The sequence below is a fragment of the Pimephales promelas genome, chromosome 24 (assembly GCF_988280905.1).
Source record: "Pimephales promelas chromosome 24, fPimPro1.hap1.1, whole genome shotgun sequence".
NCBI lineage: Eukaryota > Metazoa > Chordata > Actinopteri > Cypriniformes > Leuciscidae > Pimephales > Pimephales promelas.
This window is the reverse complement of record NC_142792.1, coordinates 8,394,481-8,407,524: the sequence shown is the minus strand read 5'-3', so window position 1 is coordinate 8,407,524 and position 13,044 is coordinate 8,394,481. Positions and strand designations below refer to the sequence as shown.

The 13,044-nt window shown below is 37.5% G+C and overlaps 2 protein-coding genes across 2 annotated transcripts; one reads left to right on the top strand and one right to left on the bottom strand.

The window, feature by feature from the left end:
• The first annotated feature begins 4,101 nt into the window (after positions 1-4,101).
• On the top strand, positions 4,102-6,966 carry tmbim4 (transmembrane BAX inhibitor motif containing 4). Its single transcript, XM_039668182.2, has 7 exons — positions 4,102-4,294; positions 4,839-4,947; positions 5,040-5,145; positions 5,404-5,437; positions 5,538-5,655; positions 6,013-6,058; positions 6,311-6,966. Exons 1-7 carry the CDS (start codon positions 4,204-4,206, stop codon positions 6,515-6,517), a joined length of 711 nt encoding a protein of 236 aa, XP_039524116.1. The 5' UTR covers positions 4,102-4,203; the 3' UTR covers positions 6,518-6,966.
• A 658-nt stretch (positions 6,967-7,624) lies between these two features.
• Positions 7,625-8,717, bottom strand: vhll (von Hippel-Lindau tumor suppressor like). The gene is made up of 3 exons (XM_039668183.2): positions 8,497-8,717; positions 8,290-8,421; positions 7,625-8,198 (listed from the first exon to the last, which is right to left on the bottom strand). The coding sequence occupies exons 1-3, from the start codon at positions 8,675-8,677 to the stop codon at positions 8,026-8,028; spliced, it is 486 nt and encodes a 161-aa protein (XP_039524117.1). The 5' UTR covers positions 8,678-8,717; the 3' UTR covers positions 7,625-8,025.
• Positions 8,718-13,044: the final 4,327 nt, after the last annotated feature.

Genomic DNA, 13,044 nt, shown 5'->3' with positions numbered 1-13,044 from the left:
TGACGAGTCAGACAAGAAATTTAAGGTCCGGACGTGAAATTTAAGACCTCCTTATCGAAAATTTCAGATTTTAAGACATTTTCAGGCCTTAAAAAGCGAAAGTTTTATTTAAGACTTTTTAAGGACCCGCGGGGACCCTGCTCTACTGTCGTTTTGCTTTTTTTTTTTTAAAGAAATAAAAAAATAATTATTCAGTTGGATAACGTTTGCTTCAATTGTAAACTATTGTTAATGTCTGCTTTGCTCATTCAGCACACAGTTCAGCAGGAATCACAGTTCATTGATCACACAATGACACTGGCAAGATTATGGCGGAGGATTCGTTGCGCAACAGAGCCTACTTCAGATAAATGTCTTATCTTGTAGAATCCACACTACTGCTCATACACAGTATGTGCATTCGCAAATTCGAATATCACCCAATATCAAAAATATCTTAAGCTGGGCTGTGTAATTGTAACCACCTCTTAGATCTGGTCTCTGTTTGCACTTATAGGCTACGTTGATTATGGTTGCACTTGTTTGCACTTATGAAATGTTATTTCTGCATTCAATTTGTGGAAAGGAGTTCAATTACTTCGTCACACAAAGCCTCAATCAGAAGTTCTGGAAGCTCATAATTCATACAGTAAGGTCTAAAGAGACTTGTGTGAAATCATACTGGAGAGAAGCCAGTCAGTTTGTGGCAAAACCTTTTACAGTGCTTGTATATTTTTGTCCTTCAATGCATTTGATGATTCATACTGAGAAATAAGAACTGAAGTGACATTCATAATAATATGATTAGTTAAAGGTGCCATAGAATGTTTTTTTTTATTATTATTTTATAATGTTTCCTGGGTTGCCCTTAATGTTTTTAGATCCAAAATAGTCATAATTTAGAAATAAAAGGCATTTTTCGTAGCCTGATTTTAGCCTCTGCTTTGAACACTCTGTTTGAAGGGGCGTGTCTGCTGTGTGTAACCGGTCTCTGCTGTGATTGGCTGACATGCTTGCATATGAAATAGAGAGCCTAAGTCCCGCCCTTCCGCTTCCGGCTCATGGGACCTTATTTCGGAAAAAATATGAATGGTAGTCAATGGCGAGAGACAACTTATCTTTTTATTCCATCTGAATGTGCCCTCAATTACACATATGTTTATCAATTTAAAAGATAATTCTGAAAGTCAAAAACATTGCAGTTTGTCATAAAACAGAAGAGTAACATTTAGTTTTATGTGAAAATCGCTCTATGAACTACATCTCCCGGGAAGCGAAACAACGAGTGAGATCCGCTGCTCGTGTGTGTGCAGTCTGGTACAAAACACCCATGAATGACGGTGTAACGTTACGATTATAACGCAAGACTATAGAAACAATGACAGACAATAGCCTCAGTAAAGTTAGCTTCATTCATTGGGAGAAAATGTGCGCCTTTGGGGTTTGTAGTCTTTGTAATTACGTATTTTCACAGTCTTATACCTCAACGGTTTTACATCAAACTGCGACTTTCTTTACTTTAAAATGTATCTTTTAAATCGACAAACATCATATGTGTAATTCAGGGCATAATTCAAACGAGATCAAAATATTTGTTGTCTCTCGCCATTGACATTCAATATTTTTCCGACATAAGGTCTCATGGTGGTCGACCGGAAGGGGAGGGACTTAGGATCTCTATAGCTATGTATTAGCTACATGTGAAACTCTCTATTACATTTGAAACAAAAAAGCTTGTTGAATTGGCCTACTTGAAAAAATATGCATTGCATTGTAATGGGCTGAAATTCGACATGGTTGTATATTTAAGCTGTGAATATTTCAATTCAAAACGTTTCACACACATTTTCATTATTAAAAATTCAATAATCACCTTTCAGATTTCACTTCCAAAATATTCATTCCATTCAAAAATACAACCTATCATATTCGGCAGGCAATTTTGGGTCCATTTTATTTCGCTTTACAAATCGAGCTGTCCTATGTGTCTGTATGGTTCAGTTTAATGATCTACAGCCAAATAGAACAAGCCTTGTTGATAACTAAGCAAAAATGTAATTACTACAATAGTAAGTCATGCTAGAAGTGGAAAACGATTAACTTTTACACACAAATTGATCAACCGCAACTTTCAGTCGCCATCTTTATTAGCTCAACTGTCAGTAAATAGAAAGCACAGGATTCAAAATCGATCAGATTAAGGTATCTCAGGATTGAGGAAGTAAAGGAAACATTTGGATTCGGACGTGCCTTGATGCCTTCCTACTTTAGAAATTTTCAGCTTTCGAATGCAACCCAAAGCTGTGTTCGACAACTTAAAAATGCTGCCTTCGGAGGATGCATTTCAAGGTTGGAAGGCATTAGGGCATGCATGTCTGGGTTCGAATGGTAGCTTCACTTCCTGTCATCTGAGATACCTTCATCTAATCGATTTTTGACGGCATGTACAGTTCCAAAGCAACTTCCCCAGACCTACTCTGCTTGTCATGATCGCTGTTTATAATGAGAGCGCCATCTGGTGGTCATTTAGGGTACAGACTCCCAGGTAAATATGATTACCAAGGCTGTTTAAAATCTACTAGGCCTAGTGGCTGTTTTTGGGGTAACAAGAATGAATGGTGCATCAGAAATTAAATACGATCTTATTTGAAATCCCACCAGTTGTTAGAAAATTATTAAAAAATAAAAATAGGCTACCTATTTTCACCTTAATCTGCTGCCTGCAGATGGTTTTAAAGACTTTCCTGGGCTTTAATGCTCGCTTAAGATTATGTAACAATTACAATCAGCCTAAAAGCTGAAATAGTATGAAGGGAAACGCAAGGATTGGAAACAGAAAATGAGGCACCATATGTGCTCCTGCCACATGAAAGAAATGTGATGAAAAGCATCTCCTGGATGCAAGAAAGCCAAAAGGTTATTCAGAAACACCTGGGAATGGATGGAGGAGACAGTGTACTTCCAAATGAATTATGTGGCCATATCCCCGAGGCTGGCTCCACACAGGCTTTAATGAAATGCTGTGTAGTGGACATAAAGAGAAATGGCTTCCACCTCAAGATTCTGGGGGAAAGCAGTGGGCAGTGGTGCATTTTGTAAAGCATGCCCAAGAGACTGTGAGCAACTTTTGCAGGAACTCCAGCGATATCCAAATCCCACGGGAATAGTCATTACATGCTCGAAGCAATGGGTAAATCCAGCCCACAAAAAAAGACAACAGTATTCTCTTTGGAGACGAGGTTGTAATTAAACCTGAAGGAAAATGCTGGGGTTATTAAAATAAGTGGAATATTAAAAACAGCAGAAAGACTCTTGGCGGGGTCTTTTTACAGATTTTCGTGAGCTGATTAGCACTACAACGGAAGGAAATGTTGAACATGATTCAGTTCGGTTCAGTTGGACATTGCACAACTGATTCAGATCACTTGGACGTGACTGTGATTACAAGAGGTAAAAACGATATAAATACTGTTCATTTTCTCACACAAACCGCTCGTTTCGTGTCTTAGGCCATCAATGTGTACATTTACAAGTCATTAAATCATGTTTAATTTTGACTTCTCTGTGCATGCTCTTTGAGGTGAACAGAGGGTGGACCCCCATACCTGCATTATATGACTGGCAGACAACAACGGTTTGACTGAAAAATGTCAAAATTGAAAATACTGCAGAAATAAAGACACCAAATCTTGGATGCCCTTGAGGTAAGCTAAAACATATCAAAAATTAATTTCAAAGTGAGCTATCCCTTTAAGTTACACCATAGTCACTATAGTAATGTACTGTTAAATATGTATTGTTTATTTAATTAATTTTAATTAATTAATATTTTAATTAATTTTTATCTATATTATTCAACAATTGTATTGATTTTAAAGTATTTAATAGACAACTATGTGTTAATGAAATGTATGTATTTATTTTGAGACCGTGTATTTATTCATTTATTTAAATCATTGTATTTTTATAAATAATAATATTTTAATCATTTTATTTTTTACGTTTGTTTGTGTGTGTGTTTGTGTGTGTGTTTTTTTTTTTTTTTTTGTCTGGCACGTACCACCTTGCTGATTTGAGACATTCCGCTAGGTGGCAATAGCACATCTTTGAGCTACGTAATGTTTACAATGTAAACCACCAAAAGAAGAAAAAAGCAAACGACGGAAGAGACCTTTGGATTATCACCACTTCCCAGTAAATGATACTCTTTAAATACGATCAAACATGAATGAAGAGAAGTATCCGCGATCATCTATTGAGGATGATTTTAATTATGGCACGAACGTCGCGACTGCGAGTGTGCACATCCGGATGGGTGAGTTAAACCGATGTTTACAACAAAGTCTACGTAATTAGTAATGCAATCATTATAATGCTATGGCTTGGAAAGGATAAACATGTGAAACAGCTGGAGCGGGGTGTCTATTTTATTTACAATTATTTCACTTGGGTTCATCATAAGACATATGGAGACATATGGCGCACATTATATAAATCAGCTGTCACGAGTCGTTGGGTTCTTTATTGATTTCACAAATAGAAACAGTCTCTTAAATGTTGCCTGTAGTTGTCAAACCTGCTTATCGAGTTTTTTTTTTGGGGGGGGGGGGAAGATAGACGTCTTGTTTGAGAATAAATAAGCCCGGTCAAGCTATAATATATGTCAATCAATATATAATTCAGTCTCTGTCTCTAACCATACCCATATTTTTTTAACACAAGTAAATTGTATCATTTTGTTTTTTGTAAGTACATAATAATTAAATACACCTAATATAAGGTGTGACCTTATTTATTTATTTACTACATGTGTGTAAATGTGGTTGAGGAGTTGACGCTCAAGTCATATTTCTCTCTAGATTTCCTCCGCAAGGTCTACACCATCCTTTCACTGCAGATTATCATCACCACTGCTGTATCTGCCCTTTTCATGCTCTGCAACCCCATTAAAACATTTGTGCACGAAAGGTAAGACCACATCCTCCCTGTGGCTGATAAATATAAAATACACTTTAAGCTGTGTAACTATATTATTGTGAACCACTGCATTAATTTTTCAGTCCCGCTCTGGTGCTGATATCTGCAATCGGGTCCCTTATCCTGCTGCTTGCATTGGCTGTGTACCGTCACCAGCACCCCATCAATCTTTATTTGCTGTTTGGATTTGTGAGTATATACCTCAAAACAACATTTTAAGTATGATATACACACTCACTGGCCACTTTATTAAGCACAACTGTTCAACTGCTCATTAACGCAAATATGGAATTAGCCAATCACACGGCTGCAACTCAATCCATGTAGATATGGTCAAGGCAGTTCTGAAGGGCAAGCAAGGTGTACTTAATAAAGTGGCCAGTGTGTGTGTGTGTATATAACATATTATGAAGTATTATAATGTAATGGCTGTACATGTTTATGCAGACTCTGCTGGAGTCTCTGTCTGTAGCCACTGCAGGTAAGTTTATGCATTTTCGTAATTGATAAACATCCAGTTCCATAATACTATTGGACACCTCTGTGATGGATCATCTGATACCATATTTTTCTGCTTTCAGTGTCATTTTATGAGTACACAATAGTGCTTCAGGCCTTTGTGCTCACGTCTGCCGTGTTCCTGGGTCTCACTGCCTACACTTTCCAGTCTAAAAGAGACTTCAGCAAACTCGGAGCCAGGTAATTCTCTCTTCTTCATTCGCTCAAGGCCCAGATCTGTCACATTCATCACAGTAACTGAGTGCAAGAATGATCGTTTTAATCCATTTACACCATGTGGAATGGTGTTCTTTGAGTTAGAAATTGTCTCTGGAGAAACATTCTTCTTTCCCGTTATTAAACTGAAATGTAACACAAATAACGGGGCTCCATGAGTCATAACTCTGTGTTTTGATGTGGTGCATGGCCTGATCGTCAGCTTGGGAGAAGTGAATGTCTTTTGTGAGAAGAATTGAAGATTTTTTTACATTCACATTATTGTTTAATTATTCATATTATTGGTTTTGTGTATTAATAATTGGCCATTTTTATCTTTAGTCTGTTTGCTGGCCTGTGGATCTTGATCATTGCAAGCTTTTTGAGGGTGAGTTTTTGGCCTGTCAATTTTTTTTAACTGAATGTTCTGGAAGTAATATAAGTTAAATCTGTACTTCTGTTTAAGTATTATTTCCATTCTAGGTATAAAATATGAACAAAATATATTTGTTATTTAATATATATTATTTATTCTAAGGAATGATTTTCTTCTTCAATTGGAATTTATATTATCAAATGATTGAGTTTGTAGCGTTGTGGTCAAGTCACACAATTTGATTCAAGCCAAACTCTCCTTCAGCTTTTCTTCTACAATGACACAATGGAGTTGGTCTTCGCCGGGGCTGGAGCTCTGCTGTTCTGCGGGTTCATTATTTTCGATACACACTTGCTGATGCATAAGCTGTCCCCAGAGGAACACGTTCTGGCATCCATCAATCTGTACCTGGACATAGTCAACCTGTTCCTGTACATCCTGCGCATTCTCGACTCCATGAAGAAACACTGAATGTTCTGACGCTCTTCTTCGATTTCAGAGGTGAATTCTGGGTGCAGTGCTGGGAGTGGTATAATAATATTATATTTTGATTTTCTTTAACTTATAGTTTGGCACTGTTTGAACTAATCGAATTATAATGTATTCTTAATTAGAATCCAAATTAAGAAAAAAAAAACACAATATTGTGAATCATGGTATGAAATATTTATATGTGATAAAAAAATCTTGAAAAATACATATGTTTTGCAATGTTTAGAATTATTGGAGTGTGTGTGCTATATGCTATGTCTATTTGGGCATTAACAGTAAACTCCTCTGATTTTGGTTCATTATAGGCATTAGTTGATTTGATGATCCTCATGACATTTGCATACCAGGTGTGAACGTCCAACTTGCAAAGTTGTAATTGTAATTTAATGGCCAAATGTGAATGTTTCAAACATGATTGTACAACTTAACTTGGTGTTGTTGATTGGATTCCTCTATTTTTGAATGTAGTGTGAAATTTTGCATATTTATTTAGGTGTTGTAAATCAGTGTTATAGTGATAATTCACCCAAAAAATGAAGATTCTGTCATCATTTACTTACCCTCAAATTGGTAACCAGACACCCATTTACTTCCATTATATTTGGAACAATTTGATGGTGAGTGAATTTTCATTATTGGGTGAACTATCCCTTTAATGGTTTGGGAACCAACGTTACGAGAAGCCTGCAATATTTAGTTTAGTTGGGATGTGTTAATGGAATGTTTATGATTTTAAAGTAACTAGACACTTTTACTTAAAAAGGCCCGAATTATATTATAAGAGCTGCAAAGAAACCAAAACATCTTGAAAATAATATATTTTTTTTTTATTTGCAGCAGACAGTCTTTGGTGTAACAATATACTATTCACTAAATAAACATGATTTTAAAGCAGCATGCAGTCAGTTTCAAAAGCATCAATAAATATAAAACATTATTCAGGGATCTCTGTATGCCTGTACCCAAAGTGCAATATTAGTCATAATAAAACATAATAATATTTATAATAATAGAGAGAAATATTGCTCTTGATTTATTTTTAAAAGGGCAAAATTGTCACATGAAAAAAAAAACTGAGATTGATTATAATTTAATGTTCTTTGGTGTTGTAATTAAAAAATAAAATATTTTACCCTGTATATGTTGTCTTCATATAAAACAGTTAGTTACTATCATTGAATTTAAATGGTTGAGCTGAAGTCCAGTGATGATATCCTCCAAAAGCACTCGAATAATTCAATCTTATTTTATGTAAGGGGTATTTGTGTATTTATTTGCCACAACATACCCGTGATTTTTCAGTTGTTTAATAGGTAGAACCCAATATTACAGTGCTCTAATTGAAAGTGCTGATGCCCTGTCTTTGCATAGAATAACAACTTGCCCACATGTTCAAAGAAAGTGAAACCATGAGCTTCTGCATACTTTGAACATCTGATGTCATAAATGATTTCTGCTCTCTAGTTGACCGGGAGGAGGGAAATAGATCAGACTGCACCATTTACTGACATTTTAGCAGATAAAATCTCAATGTCTCTCAGTAGATCGGGTTCACGACTTATGTCTTTTCTCAAACTGTTGGGGATTTCCAGCTTGCAGATGTCTTCTTTTCTCACCATACTCCGGATCAACCGTGCACAATATTCTTGTAATGAGTACACTGTAAAAAACAGAACATAGATGTATATATATATTAAATGAAACTATGTTAGTGCATATAAAGCATCATGAGATGAAGGACGGACTCGCACCTGGTGCAGTCACACACACAGACTTGTATAGCGGGTATCCGTACTCATACTGCGCTTGAGTTGGAAAGTAAACTTCACTGAGGTTAGCCAGCAGTTTAGCTCCGTCAGATGCTCTGAAGATCCACGGATGAGCTGTTAAAAATACTTGCTTTAGTGGTACAAAGTCAAGCAACAAACCGGAGAGGTTGCTAGTTCTACGGTACTTACTCAGGTATGTGTTCATCTTGAGCGTTTTCCCCGGTTTTATGTCGCCGTAAGATACGGGTTTTCCCGAGAAGTTTAGCCACCATGCTTTGGCATTCCGACTGGATTTGTTAACAAAGGAGATAAATGTTGGATCATTCGAGTTTAGAGATTTCAGGGGTGTGGGCACTTCCTGTTCTGCCATAGTGCTGCTGTTACGGAACGTGGATGTAGTGACCCTGTATCACTGATAGGTGGCAGGATTACACACTCTTATTCATGGGACATATAGACCTTATTCGGAGCAGCGCCATGGTGACAGGTAGCTGAAAAGTGGTGAAAGAGGGAGACTGACTTGGCACGTTTTTATTGGCATTCGGTGTTTAAAGCTTCTAGATCACTTATATTTTTACACAGCTCGTGTTTTTGTCAACCGAAATTTCTTGGAAATAAATCATCACGGTGTGTCGTCGATAAAACATTCAAAGCACGTTAAATAACAATAACCCACTGAAGAGAATACAGCCACGCACAAAATATCAAAACAAATATGGTGCTGCTTGATTTTCAACCTTTTTTTTCTTTCAGTTTTTTATTACATAATTATAATTTAGCACAAAAATAAATACAGAACAATGACTGTGAACGTGGGGATACAGAGAAAAGTAAAAAAGAAAAAAAAAGACAATTTGCTTAATTTCAAAGCTTTTTGTTGGAACTCCAACCCCAATCATTTTTTAATTGTTTACAGTATGTCATTTTTGCCATGTCAATAATGTTGGAAATGTTACCAAATAATTGTTGGAGCCTAGATATTAAATCAGGTCTCATTCAGGTCATTAGCTTCTCAAAAAATTAATCTCCACTGCCACAGACCCTTCATTTCTGGATCATATGCAGCATGTCTGCATAAGAGATTTGGGATTGAACACCAAGTAAGAGGTGTTCCATTTGGTCTCAGTTTTAAAAGTCACATGATTTGCCAGCCATACTCCTGGATCCCCCCTCACCCGCTCAGGGAGAGATGGGATGGAGAAATCCACTTAAAATTCCAGGGTGGCTGGTTCTTGAAGGATGGGGGCACTCAGAAATTCTTGCGTGATGACAGCGAGGCTTTGATGTCGGTGTTTTTGTCTCTGGAGAAGCAGGGCAGGGCTGTCTTGAGACAAGAGCGAAAGATCCTATTCTCTAGAGACACTGATTCACTTTACAGCTCAGACTATACACACAATCATATAGGCTGGGAGTTTTAAAGCACACTATCCATGTAAATGTGATTGCATTTCAAAGTCTTCTCAGTGAAGTGATTTATTTAGTTAAGAGTCTTATAACTGCGCTTTATCCCACGCTAATTCGTTTTCCTATACTCCTTTCCTTTTTTTTTGGAATTCCTGTTTAATTTTCCTTGCCTTTATTTATAGCATTTCACCATATTATAAGAAGGTGGCACAGCATGTTTCTGTCTGATGTTTCTTGGCAGGTTTAGTTTGATGGAGTGGGTGGTTTGGCGTTCTCTCTAAAGGATTCAGAGGTGTTTTCATTTAGCCTTTTTTTTTTTTTTTTTTTTTTGCCTATATTCGCGCCGTTTGCTGTTTATTGTTAACAAAAGTCTTTCCACACACGTTTATATATATAAAAAAACCTTTATATGACTTTACAGAACAGATTTATCAAAGTTTTAAAAAATGTGAAATAAATGTATGGGTGTGCAGTTCGAAAGAAGCAAAAAGTCTGTTTCGCAATTAACCCACAATTCCATGCATCATGGCATGGGTTGCCATAAAAAAAAAAAAAACTTGATTTATCAAGGAAAATGTTTATTTCCAAGCTTAGGAAGTCATGCAACATTTTAAAAAGTCAAGGAAAATCTTAGAAATGTTTGTAGCAAATACTTTTGCATACTATTTTAAAGTTCTTTACAGGCATCAATGGTTCCATGAAGAAACTTTTAACATTTTGTATTGCACAAAATGTGTTTTATAGTGGAAAAGGGCTCTTCGGATTATATAAAAACAAAATTATCTTCAGTTTTACACCTGTTTTTTACCCTGTTAGCAAAAAAACCCATCTTAATACCAGGTGTAAAGAAGGCCTAAGAAGTGTTTTAAGAACTCAAAGGTGGCATCACTTTTGGAAAACCAAGAAATGTAATGCAATTGATTGAACCCTGATAGATACATGTATGTTTTGGCCTTAAATCTTAGTTAACCTTTCATTATAAAGCCTAAATGTTTGAATCTTTATCCAAGGAGGTTCATAAAGTCATTCCTAACACTTACATGACATCTTGTCTGGAAACTTTGAAGAATGAGAAGTAAGTGCACACATGTGCTTGGCTAGACTTTAGGATCATATAGTCAAAGTCTTTTGCGTTATTGAAGCCCAGAGTGTCTAACAATGGCACTTTAAGAGTCAGTGCCCATCCCCAGTATCCGCGTTGCAGTGTTCTCGATCCTCTACCTGTAAGCCTACTGTATTTTCCGGCGGGGTGATTATGTATGGGGGGCAGAGCAGATCTAAAGCTCTTGGCTCAGACAGCCCATTCTCCTGCTCGCCCTTTGATGTCCTGCTTTCATTGCTTCTCCTTTGCTGGGACAATGACGAGAACCTTTCGCCACAGTGGGCAATATGCGCTTGTTGCTTTTGTTGGTTTGGTCTTTCTCCTCCACACCACAGGGGAATTTTCCTGACTGGCACAAACATACTCATACTACCCACTAGACTGACTTCTCTCGCTTCTCTCTTCTTCACCAGCAGGGCCTTCACAACATCTTCACATCCTCAAAGTGCCTTCATGAAGCTGTCTGATGTCATTTTCAAGCATGCAAGTCAGGTTTGTACCCATAGGAGCTGAGTTGGCCATCATCACAGTTTAAAACAGGCTCCTTGCAGCAGATTTTCATTTGTATGAATTTCTGGCACTGCTCCTTTTCACATTTTATGAACTACTGCATGTTCTAAGCTGGTCAAAATGCCAAATGTACACATGTATTACAAGCGTATTTTGCCCAAAGCCCAAAGCCTTGTTTTGGATGGTTTTTTTTTTTAGGTTCGGTCTTAAAAATGACAGTGTGAACGCTAAGCGAATCAGGACTTAATGTTTTATTTTCTTAGAAACTTTACCAAGACTTCTCTTTTCTCATAAAATTATTATAACTTTATGCTTTTCAGTTAACACCATGAACATCACCTTATTACCATCCTTACCAACAGGCGATAACATTCGTAATTAGAATATTTATTTTTATACAACTTCGTACTTTATTGTTAAGGCCCATCAAACCAAGAAAGCAAACTAGTGTCCACACGATAACTTTGTTTATTATAAGCACATTTTGTCGTCTGCCACTTTAAATTCTCATCCTCTTTAAAGTTGGCTGGTTTCTGATTGGCTGTCAATGTTTTTGTTTTGTCGTTCTGAAAAGTAAGAGGAGAGAAAAGTCAAAATACATTTTTGTGGTAACCAGCATTATGCCAAGTGCTGTCAATAGACCTCAACTATTGAAAGTGAAATATTCCTGTAAGAACGTCGAGCATCTTATTTTTGCCCTTCGTTCCGTCCTATAATCAGAAGGCGGGTCTTCTACTGCTATGATTCTCAGAAGAGCCGTTATATGAAGTGTAATGGAGAGAACATTTCAATTTGATTCTCAACAGACCGAATCTTTCTGATGTTTCCCTGCTTCGGCGCCCAGAGGCAGATACAAATGGAACATACCTGTTCCTGCACCTGCTTAACGCAAGTTACCAGATGTTTGGAAAATTCACAGGCACGAAATGACTCAGTGGTTTCCATGGTTACCGCCATTTCATTTGCCTGCTACATTTTTGACATTCCACAAAGTGTTTTTTGTTATTGTTGTATTTCCTCCATGAAAGGTGACCTGACAGGGCAACTTCGCGTGGCTCCCATGGGCTCCGCGGGGCAATCATGGTGGGCCGAGCTGCTATGTGATGTGGAACAGTACAAATAATCACCCGGCCAGCTGTTTATTTTCACCTGTCCTCTCTGGCCACCACACCAGCTTCCTCTGGACCGCGGCGGGAAGCACGGCTGATCGAGCGGCGCCCCCCCCCCCCCCCATAGAGGTTAATTGGTGTAATGTGTGAATGATCTTCCTAGTCTGCATGTGTGGGTATGCTCGTATGCACATTGCCATCGTTCTTCTTTACCAAGACCTTTTCAACCTTGAAATCCAAAGATTGCTTTTTGAGTGATTGGCTCAAAGGATGAGTGCTCTTCCAGGTGTCTGTTGCACAAGGTTTCATGTATTTTGGTAAGTAGACATCAACATTCCAGTTGCATGATGTTCCTTTTACCGAAACCAACATCTGACAATTCATCTCATGATGGTGGAGGTGGTAAACATCTGCACCCTGCTTTTTTCGCACTATACTTGAGATGGGGAATATGAGAATATGTGAATACTTGGATTTTTTGGGGGTAAGAAAGCATCTTTTATTCTGCACAGGAGAGCAACAAGGTACTTATTCGCCTGCCAGCGCACACAGAGTTAGACCCACCACAGTGTAGTCCCTTCGCAATCGCACAGAAGCCGCAAGACTGGCCCG

Excerpts from the sequence above, each read along its gene's own strand:
- tmbim4 (XM_039668182.2), top strand. The coding sequence starts at position 4,204 with ATGAATGAAGAGAAGTATCCGCGATCATCTATTGAGGATGATTTTAAT. Across the intron at positions 5,438-5,537 it reads TCTGTCTGTAGCCACTGCAG|TGTCATTTTATGAGTACACA; the intron begins GTAAGTTTATGC and ends TTCTGCTTTCAG. Across the intron at positions 6,059-6,310 it reads TCATTGCAAGCTTTTTGAGG|CTTTTCTTCTACAATGACAC; the intron begins GTGAGTTTTTGG and ends ACTCTCCTTCAG.
- vhll (XM_039668183.2), bottom strand. The coding sequence starts at position 8,677 with ATGGCAGAACAGGAAGTGCCCACACCCCTGAAATCTCTAAACTCGAAT. Across the intron at positions 8,422-8,496 it reads CAAGATGAACACATACCTGA|CTCATCCGTGGATCTTCAGA; the intron begins GTAAGTACCGTA and ends TATTTTTAACAG. Across the intron at positions 8,199-8,289 it reads TGTGTGTGTGACTGCACCAG|TGTACTCATTACAAGAATAT; the intron begins GTGCGAGTCCGT and ends TGTTTTTTACAG.